Source organism: Austrofundulus limnaeus, unplaced genomic scaffold (assembly GCF_001266775.1).
Source record: "Austrofundulus limnaeus strain Quisiro unplaced genomic scaffold, Austrofundulus_limnaeus-1.0 Scaffold55, whole genome shotgun sequence".
NCBI classification, from domain to species: Eukaryota; Metazoa; Chordata; class Actinopteri; order Cyprinodontiformes; family Rivulidae; genus Austrofundulus; species Austrofundulus limnaeus.
In genome coordinates, this window is record NW_013952457.1 from 31,921 (window position 1) to 42,759 (window position 10,839).

At 39.7% G+C, this 10,839-nt stretch overlaps 1 protein-coding gene across 2 annotated transcripts in view; it reads right to left on the reverse strand.

The window, feature by feature from the left end:
• LOC106517968 (sodium-dependent neutral amino acid transporter SLC6A17) overlaps positions 1–9,406 on the reverse strand; it is a 15,754-nt gene extending 6,348 nt beyond the window's left edge. Inside the window, exons 1-3 of one of the 2 annotated variants that reach the window (XM_014009024.1) lie at positions 9,256–9,406; positions 4,100–4,499; positions 468–625 (exon numbers count right to left, since the gene is read on the reverse strand). In XM_014009024.1, coding sequence (XP_013864478.1) covers positions 468–625; positions 4,100–4,397 — 456 coding nt within the window. In that variant the 5' untranslated portion in view covers positions 4,398–4,499; positions 9,256–9,406. The other variant, XM_014009025.1, reaches the window with a different exon arrangement.
• Between the last annotated feature and the right edge of the window lie 1,433 nt (positions 9,407–10,839).

Sequence of the window (10,839 nt, forward strand, 5' to 3'; positions counted from 1 at the left end):
GGTGATTGGCTGGGCCATTCCAGCAGCTTTAGTTTCTCATTCCACATTATTACAAATAACTTCATTTCTGGACATTTATGGTTTGATTTCTTTGTATGTATGGATCACTTGGGTTGTTACCAACATCTGGTGAAAAATTTCATGTCATTAGCACCTCTAGTAATATATTTACTGAGAAAAATGGTGACGTGTTCAATACTTATTTTACCTGCTGTATTTGCCTAATTTTAAAAGAGCCAAACAATGTTCCGTGTTCTGTATGTTTTTAGTTTCTGCCATGACTGTAGTATTAAGCGTTTACTCGTGCAAAAAAGAGGCCACGTTCATAAATCACCCAGCCGGAGCGTCGGCTTTTCGTCGTTCCACTGCTGCACATTCAGCACTCTGGTTCGCTGCAGTGTTTCGGTCACTGCCACCTCAGAGATTACAGCTGAGATGCGGCTAAAAGAAGCGAGCTCCGCCCTCACCATCAGACTCGACATGCCTATCCCGCCCAGGCGAGGGCAGACGTAGTTCCACACACCGATGCTCCCGCGTCGGATCTTCTGACCCACAGCCAGCTCCAAGAAGAAGAGCGGGATGCCGATGATGAGGAGGAGGATGAAGTAAGGAACCAAATAAGCACCTGGAAAAAAAAGGGAAACTAGATGATGCTTTAGATGTTTTCAAAGTCTTTTTATGTTTACGAACATAATCGAACTGAGGATTAAGTCTCAAAATGTGCAGAAACAGGCAGCTATTGAAATAATTACATTTTGTCAAAATTAAATGAATAACAACCTTATCTGCAGGTCATTTCAATGAAATATCTATGTCTTACATAATTTTTTGGCCTTATTCCCTTGCGAGCTAGCAAAGTTTTTTCTTTGCTCCAGCTGGTAAATCTTGATATCCAAAAATTATTAAAGGTTTCCTTTTTAAAATGACATAAAAAAATCATCAATAGATTAAACTAAAAACAGGATTCAGACCAAACATCAATGAGGTTTCCTGATTATCAGGACATGTCTCTGGAACCACTCATGATATCTAATAATATGCTCATGTCATTTTGACCAAATTTGACTTAATCCTCAGTTTGATGTGATGGGTCACAAATATTGACTTTCGCCATAAGTTTACTAAAAGGCAAAGGGACAAACCTTTTGAACAAATGGGCTCAAGTTGTGAAGAAAACGAGATGATATTGTGCTTTTTTATGTTGTTCGCTTTTTGTTGTTTAAATGAAATTTAAAAAAACCCCTCCATAATCAAAATGTGCATTCAAAATTAATCAGTATCACCAGATCTGAACCCACTGGACCAAATATCGTCATTAGAGAAACAAAGAGAGTATCTCTGCTCTTTCAAGCAAAGATCTCAGGTGACACATTCGTGCTCCAGGTATGACTCTCAGCTACTTCCACACCAAATTTTAGCTCAGTCTCTGAAAAAATGACTGAGTTGAAACATTTCACGTTAACTGTGGCAGCCATCTTGAATTAAAACACAGGCAATTAAATATTTGGCCTCCTTTCATGATCTGGCAACATAACTCGATAACCTGGCAACTTACAGTTGGTGAATGACTTGTTAAGACATTTTCGGCCTTAGATTTGAGCTTGTTTTTAGTTTACAGTGAATCCTGTATTCATGTTGTTATGTTTTATGATGTGTCTGTGTGTGCTTCCAGAAACCATTGATTGATGATTCATTTAATGCATTTCTCAGAAAGTAATCACTGGAAGCACATTTACAGCTGGGAACATCCTTGACCCATGAAGGGTCCAGTTTGACATTTAGAGCTCGGATTGGAAAACTGTTCGCATCAAATCATAATTTGTCCAGTCTCAGGACGGGTGAATAAAAAAACACACTCAGTGACAGACACGTCTCCTAGAAGGCAGAGTAACGAGGCAGAGAGACGAGAGACTAAATGAAAAGCTGCTAAAACCAGACAGGAAGTTAAATGTAGTGAGGACTTTCAGCCAGGATTCATAAATCAGCTGTAAGTGAGCACGCTCCATCACACACTGTAGTAAAACAGAAGGACGGGTTAGAAGATGATGAGACCACCACACAGCCCACACAGTGATAACTAACACAACTCTGCTCTTTAATGTGTTGCTAATTGTCAGGCAGCAAATTACAGTGTGAAAAATGTCCGCTGGCCCGCTCCCAGCCCCTGGCGAGTCAGAGGGGAGACGGCCCCGCAGCTGAATCAGCCTCCAGGCGATAAATCAGAGGCGACGTCAGCAGTCAGGTGTTTGTCCTGATAGTAAAACCTGGCTTTCATGCATCCCAGATAAAAATAAAACCTCCTCACCATACGGCTCCATGAATGTATTTCCTCTCTGTTTACCGGAGGATCAGATGAGCTCAGCTGGACCCGGCCAGCTGCAGAAATCAATACAGCAGCTATTTATAGACTTTTCTGAACAATGCAGCCACTCGCCTGGCTGCTCTGAACTGAAGAGAAGAGCTGAGGAGGGTCGTGATGGATGAGCTCACAGAGGCACCGAAGTCAACAGCTGGAAGAGCTTTGTTTGTTTGTTTGGTTGTTTGTTTTAGATAAACAAGAAGCTGTGACCAAAAGTAAATACCAGTAGAACAACTTTCCCTGCAAAACTCCAGTCTGAGTGTTGAGTGACCGCTGGAATCTACTGAAGAAGTGGAAACTGAGAAGCAGAACACCAGCTAAAGGTTAAGGAAGCTAAAATAAGCAAAAGAAAAAATATATACTTGCTAAAAACTTAAAGAAGAAAAACACTAGCTTAAAAATCAAAACACTAGCTGAAAGCTAAATGAAGTGAAACACTAGCTAAAAGAAGAAACACACTAGCTAAAAGCTTAAAGAAGTAAAACACCAGCTAAAAGAGGCAAAACACTAGCTAAAAACTAATAAAAACAAAACTGCAGCTAAAAGCTAAAGAAGCAAAGCACTAACTTAAAGCTAAAAGAAACAAAATACCAGCTAAATGCTAAAAAGGCTAAACACCAACAGTGGGCACTAGTCCCCTAAAGCGCAATAACGCTTATTGTGGACTAGGGTTGGGCATAATCGTATCGTGTGATTAATCGTCAGAAAAACATTAATCGATTAATTTTTGGCACTTGACAATTAATGCGATTAATGCCAACAGGTAGAATCCGCTCGCTGCTCCTCTCAGCTTCAAATATGACAAACATTAAAAAAGTTCTGTAACTTATTTATCTATCAACACAATTTAAAATTTGATGTACAGCCTGAAGTCTGTAATTTTGACACAATTTGGAACAGATTTTGATGAACTTTCCCACTAAACTGGTCATGTGACTATGAAATAAGGGGGTCCAGGGACTCCAGGGGATTAATTGTCAAATTAATCGTTATCAGCTAAACACCACAATTAATCGTGATTAATTTTTTTGCCAATATTGCCCAACCCTATTGTGGACCAAAATGTTTTGTTTGCCCTTTAGGGATGAAAACACTAACTAAAAGCTAAAAGAAACAAAACATTAGCAAAAAAGCAAAAATGCTAACCAATTTTCAAAAGTAGCAAGATGCTAGGCAAAAGTAGCAAGAAGCTAGGGAAAAACTACATGTAGCAAAAAGCTGCCCATAGGCTAAATGTAACAAACTGGTTGCTAACAACTAAAGGTTGCATAGAGCAAGTTTGCTAAAGCAGATCTAAAAAGAAAACAAACAAACAAACAAACAAGAATTGTACCGAACTTGGTAAAAATGAATCCATAAAGACACAATAAGGACCAAAATATCAGATCATTTTTCTGTCGTTTTCTGACAGGTTTGTCTTCAGAAGTAGCTAAACCTTTTAACTTCTCCGTCGGCAGCTGTAGCTCCAGGAAATCTCTTCCTACAATGTTCGGGGTGTGAAGCTTGGGTGATCCTTTTTTCTAATGGCTTCACTGCAGACCTGATAAAGTGATAAATCATCTAATTTCAACGAACAGTGTATTATTATGAGCCTTTTCAGATTGAGAAACTGAAAGTCATAACTCAACAATGAAAACTGCCTCATGTTGACTCACGTTGCTAACAAAGCTAATCAGCGTTGTGCGTGTTCATGTTTATAGTGAAATCTGACAGGACGTGGCAGCTGTGAGGATCATTTACCTCCTCCATTCTTCTGGCACAGGTAAGGGAAGCGCCACACGTTTCCCAGGCCCACGGAGAAGCCCACCTGGGCCAGGATATACTGCAGCTTGCTGTTCCAGGCGGGCCTGCCATCATTCTCTGGCGCCTGGATCTGCGGGACCTTTTTCCCAGCAGCGGCGGCGGCGGCGGCGGCCCCCACATTCAGGGAGCTGCTCTTGTAGTCTAGCGGCTCCTCGTTAGCGAGCAGGTCGGCCACGGACTCGGTGACCGGCTCGTGGCTCTGCTCGCTCTGCGTCACCTTGCTGTTCTTCGGCATTGAGGAGGATGAGGGTCCAGAGGTGGGGGGAGAGGGAGCAGGTGCAGAGAGAGACAGAGAGAGGAAGGATGACAGCTGGATTCCAGATGTGAATTTTCAGTCCTGCATTTAAAAAAAATAGAAACAAACTCAGAAAATGTGCAACAGCAACAAGAGTGGTTGGTAATGTTTTTGCTCATGTGTGCTCATTTGTTTGTCTGTTAGCAAAATATCTCATAAACCACTAAATAAATTTTATTGAAACTCTCAGAAAGTAATCCCTGGGTGTACCTCTACAACTGATCACCTTTTGAAGTCAACCCATTTCAAGATGGCCGCCACAGCCAAAGGACATTTGAAAAGCCAACAATGGCTGTAACTTAGTCAACTTTAAAAATATTGTGATAAAATTTAGAGTGGTGGTAGCTGAGAGTCATTCAAAACTTATGCTCTAAGTGCTTCTGATTGAGCAACATCTTTACTTAAAACTTTAGCATGAACTGTTGTTGAAAAGGCTGTTTGTCTGTTAGCAAAATATCTCATGCATCACTCGATGGATTTAATTGAAACTCTCAGGAAGTAATAATTAGATAAACATCTAAAACTGATGCACTTTCCAAGTCACCTTGATTTAACATGGCTGCCACAGCTAACCTACATTAGCCCACACAAAACTGACTCTAGAGGGTTTTTTTTCCTGAAACTAAGCTAAAACCTGACGTGGTAGTAGGTGAGAGTCATTCACAACACATACTCTGAATGCATCATCTCATACAGTTCTTACATTGGTCCTCATATTACCCTTTGTAGTTCTGCTGACCCCATTATTTCTCCATTTAATGGTCGGTTAAACCTGTAGTAAAACTGCAGCCCGTGTTTCTCCAGGATCATTACCGACGTCAACACAAAGACAGCCGAGCATTTATGTGAACGCCACTAACCATGACTTTTCCTCTGTTACGCAATATTTTTCATTCCAAAGTTTCTAATCCTGCAAATTGTTCTATTTAATTTCTCTGCTCCGCAAAAGCTTAACTTCAGCGATTTTTATTTATTTATTTATTTATTTATTTATTTATTTATTTTTATTTCTGTAAATCCTCTAATCCTCTCGCAGTAACGTCCATCCCAACCCTCCCTTTTTTCAGGGAAATGTTTGCTTCATCCTGAACATAAGGGAGGAAGTGAAAAAGCTGCTCTTCTGATCCACGTCACATGATACAGCCTCGGTGTTTATTAAATAATCTGCTGGATTGAATCTGTACAGATTATTTGACTAAGAAATAAAAATAAATTAAAGGAAGGAATGCATATCACCCGCTGACTTTTCTATGAGGTTTAGACCATGATCAAGTTACTTTGAGAAATAAAATGAAGGAGTTGAACCTTGAAAATGATGTTACGTGCAATCTTATGCTGTCATGCTCAGTGTCTGTGTTGTGAATGACTCTCAGCTACTACCACATCCAACTTTTTGCCCAACATCTGTAAAATTGACTGTTATAGCCATTTATATGTTACCTAAAATCCATAGGCTGTGGCAGTCACCTTAAATTGAACTGACTCTAAAAGTTAATCAGTTGTAGGTAAAGGATTAATGATTCTTTTCTGAGAGTTTCAATATGTTTTACTAGCAGTTTATGGGATATTTTACTAACAGACAAACACAGTCGACTTCAATAGTTAATGCTAAGTTTTAAGCAATATTTAAGTTCAAGAAGTGGCACTTGGAGTGTGTTTTGTGAAAACCCTCAGCTAAAAACACTCCAAATTTTTAACACAATATCTGTCAATCTGACTGAATTACAGCCATTTATGTGTTTTCTAAGATCAGTTGTGGAAACCATCATGTAATGGATTGTCTCCAAAACTTAATCAGTTGTAGTGGTACATCCAGTTATCATTTCCTGAAAGTTTCATTAAAACCTGTTCTGTGATTCGTGAGATATTTTGCTAACAGACTAAGTATTAAATGCCAAATGCAGATATGGATAAATGCTGAGGGATAATTAACACAAACTGTTTCCTGCACTTTGAGACTGCTTTTTGCTTAACATTATTGGAAGTGTTGGATTACCAGAGATTATAAATGCCATGAATACTGATGTTTTTAGCACAGATGTGCACTAGCTTTTCACCATCGTAGCTCTCACTGCCTAAAATAAACGTTCTCACCATCAGCACATTCTCCTGAAACACCTGAAAACGTCCACAAACAGAAAAGTTACATGTTCACAATCTTTTAAAAACTTGATTTGTTGCCTTTTTAGTGTGTTGCTTTTGAGCCGTTGATGCAATAATCCATGAGCTGCTATTTCCAAGTCTCCATAATCCAGCCTGCATTAAGCCCAACCCCGCCTCCTCGCTCTGCTTTGTGCCTTGTCATTCATTTCAAGTCTACAAGACTCGTAATATGAGCCGGAAACACATCGGATCACTGCGCCCATGATCCTCCAGGAAAAACAACATAGATGACTGAGGCCACGGTGCGAGTCAGAGAGAGCGACAATCTGTTTTATTCTCGTTAGTCCATCAGTGCTCTGCCCAGGAAGGACGTTCAGTGAAGGGAAATGGGATTTGAGCAAAATGTGCACTTGAATTACAAAATGTCACCCTTGCAAAAATATTTTCGCAGATAATTTCTGAATGTGAAATCACAGAAAAATGATTACAAATTACACAAATATATTAAGAATTACAGAATTTATCATTTAATTATGCATATTTTTAAATTTGAATCTATATTTCCAAAACAACTGAATGTGCTGCTAAGTGTGCACAACTCTGTGACCTGCTACGGATGACCAAGAGGGACATTACGGAAAGCCATCGGTGCCAAAAACCTGACTTTTCATGTGACCTGAGGCACTTTTATGTTGTAAAGCCCCGCCACCGTCAGCCTGGCCTTATTCTACCCCGGCCCTGGTTGTGTTCGCTTTGAGCAGAGTGCCACCTCGATGTGGGTGGGATCATAACATTAAAACACACAAATCTTATTTAGTTTTTATTTGCGACACAACAACGGACTACACCAAACTCGAAGAAAAAGTACCAAAGGCTGTATGTGCAAGTATGACACAGGAGAGGGTAGGATGACAGAAAACAGTAAGCTAATGGTAGCTAATGTTAGCTCGTTTTTTTTGTCAGCTTACCGTCTTTGCAAGTTATTTATGTAAAGTTCAACTCATCTGTGTGACGTGACACCCAGTTAGTGAACCAGTTAATGAGCAACAGTAGCTGGCGTCAAACTGGGCAGACAGACTGAAGATGAAACCACAGGTTTCTGAAGTTTGTCAGGAATTAAAAACAAAGTAATTCAATTCAATTCAATTCAAATTCAAAAATACTTTATTGATCCCAGAGGGAAATTTGGTCAAATATAGTAAATGTTACGTGTTCGACACATATTTTACAGATTTATGTCTCTTTTGGCTAACTGCACTTCCTGGTTGTTTCAGTCGTCTATTTTTATTGGCTGTTCAGACTCAGGGCTAAATCAGTTTAACAAAGAAAAAAGGGTTTTTAACGTTTCAAAGTTGTTTTAAAACAGCAACAACCCAGGTTGCAAGTGGTCCCAGCGAGGAGCACTGAACAGATTTGTGTTAAAGTGTACGTTCATGTGTTTACAGTGCGGCGGGAAAATAAGCATCAGACTTGGTGAATCAGCTTTAGTAATCAGTCTTATTCTCTGTAAATGTCCAGACTTGTTCTTAATTAATGATCGCAGCTGAGCCCTTAAAGAAACTGCAGTTAATCAACTTTTTGACTGAGAAAATCACAAAATGGAAGACGATTTAAAGGACAAAGGCATATTTTTTAAAAGAACCTAAAACAAGTGATTTGATATTTTAAAAACCTAATATTGTAAAATTAAACGCCTAGTATTATTTAAGTAATGTATTTGTCTGCAACCTTTAATGTCGGTGTTTTAGCTGTTTGAATTATTTCATGTAATATTCTGAGATGTCACAAGATCTGTTAATACTTGAAGATTATGTTGAGGGTGACTCTCAGCTACTACCATACCATATTTTAGCTTTTTGTCTGTTATTTTGACTGAGTTACATCCATTTTTGTGTTGACTAGTTTTAATTGGCTGTGGTATCCATTGTTAATTTTATTGACCCCAAAAGTGAACTAGTTGTTGAGGTACATCCAGTGATTACTCCCTGAAGGTTTTGTCAACATCCGATCAGTCGTTTTGGGAGATAATTTGCTACTAGACAAACAAAGTTGACTCCAATATTTATTGCTAAAGTTTTAGGGCAAAAAAAATGTCCAATGAGACACACTTGCAGCATGTGTTGTGAAAGACTCTCAGATACTACCACGTCAAATTTCACTGCAACAAATGTAAAATTGATTGGGTTTGAGCCTTTTATGTGTTTTTTAAAACCAGCTGACTGGCTCTGCCTTCTTTAAAACTGTTGGCTCTAAAAGTTATTCACTTACAGAGGTATATCTAGCGATCATTTCCTGCAAGTTTCGTTACAATCCGTCCAGTGGTTCGTGAGATATTTTGCTAACAGACAAGCAAACTAGCGCACGCGCAAAGAAGCGGCCCAAAAAACGTGATCGCTCTCGCGCCCTATGCAGCGGGCGATCACTTTGAACGACCCTGGATGGATATAACGTGAAAAGCAGCGCACAGATGTGGAGCACGTGAGGGGAGCGGCATCTGTACCTGCGTCCGGATTATCATCCCGGGTGAAAGCATAAACACAGTCAAGGTCACGCGCGACTTATTCCTGACCTCTGCCTGGAACAGGACTCGTCCAGGAAAACCCACCCACATCCGAACAACTTCATGAGGTGGAAACTCAAAGTTCCTCAGATGTTCACAGCGAAGGAAGCAGGAGCCGAGATGTTTCCTCCTTACCTTCAGCTTTTCCTTCTGCGGCCTGCAGGAATTATTTCCGGGTTTAACTCCAGATTAAACTGTGGGATGAAATGCGCAGAAGATGTGAAAACATCTTGCGAGCAGGTTTTTCTGTACCGCTGTGGTCCAGACTGAGTCCACAGGACCGGAGAGGGAGGAGGAGGAGGAGGAGGAGGAGGAGGAGGAGGGAGCACCACATCACATGGTGGGCAGGCAGGGAGGAGAGTCCATCAGCATCACCTGCACATCCTGAACTCTGCAGAAAACACGGGATACTGGAGGGTGGCAAAAAGTGTCTTCCTTAATCTACTGCATTTTAAATATACTGGTCTGAATGGTTTTTATAATAACAATAAGGTTCTTGAAGTATTTGGATCGACGTTTATTTTGAAAAGCCATCAAGCACCAGACCAATATGCAAATAGCAGCTTGCAGTTGGTAATTTATTAAAATAAAGTGCACAAAGTAAACGATTCACTCATAATGCCTTCCTTCTATATTTAAAACAGCTGTGAACTGTTTTTTTTTTTTACCACAACGATTATTTTTAGAAGTTTTTATTATAAATTCACACAGTTGAATAATTTATTTACATCCAAAATGAATGAAAACCTGCAGCTTTTGTATCTGGCAGCAGAAACTGCAAGACTGAGACAGAAAAAAAAGAAAGTTTTAAGACTAAAAGTGGTGAATTGTTTGATTTTGAAGAACAAATGTGTGAAAACAGACAAACTAAAAGGAGATTTTATCATAAAAAGTGTTGGAAACAGCTGTCCTCGTGTCTCTGAGGGGATTTGCAGGACTAAAAGCTACAGGACTTTGTCAAACCCTTTGTTTAGCTGAAACTGCTCATTTTGTTCTCTCTTTTACAAGGTCATTAGTTATAACAGGACTTTTTATAAACACTAAACTGTTATAAATGATAGTAAAAATCTCAACATGAGTCGACCTGAGAAACTGGAGCGTTTTGATAAAAGGTTTCTGGAGTTAAACTGTGTGGTCTCTGCTTTATTAAGACACTGCATCTGATACATCTGCAGCAGAAACAGAAGGCCATAAATCACACACACTCACACACACACTCACACACACACACACACACACACACACCTACCCTTTGAAACCTCCGAGGTTGAGCGGGGAGATGGCATCGAGTGGCCATTTTTCATCTTGGCCCATTCGATTTATTTTCTTCGCCCTGCGTGTCTGCCTGCCAGGCTGCAACAATATTAAAATGTTTGACACTTCCTGCTGCTGATGTTTGAAGTCCTGCCTCATCTGAATCAAACATAAAAATGTAAATGTTCTGATTTTATTTACTCTGAGTGATGATGTGTCACATCTGACAGATGTGCAGCTTTTCTGGGTCGATGGCGCCTTTTTTACACAGCAAAAGTGCCAGTGTTAATTTAATACCCACAGTGTTAATTTAACACCCACAGTGTTAATTTAATACCCACAGTGTTAATTTAACACCCACAGTGTTAATTTTAACACCAACAAAGTGTCTATGTGTCCACGCTCGCTGGTGTTAAAATAACATTTGTGAAAGTGTTAAATTTCAACACTCATGTCTTTGTTAAT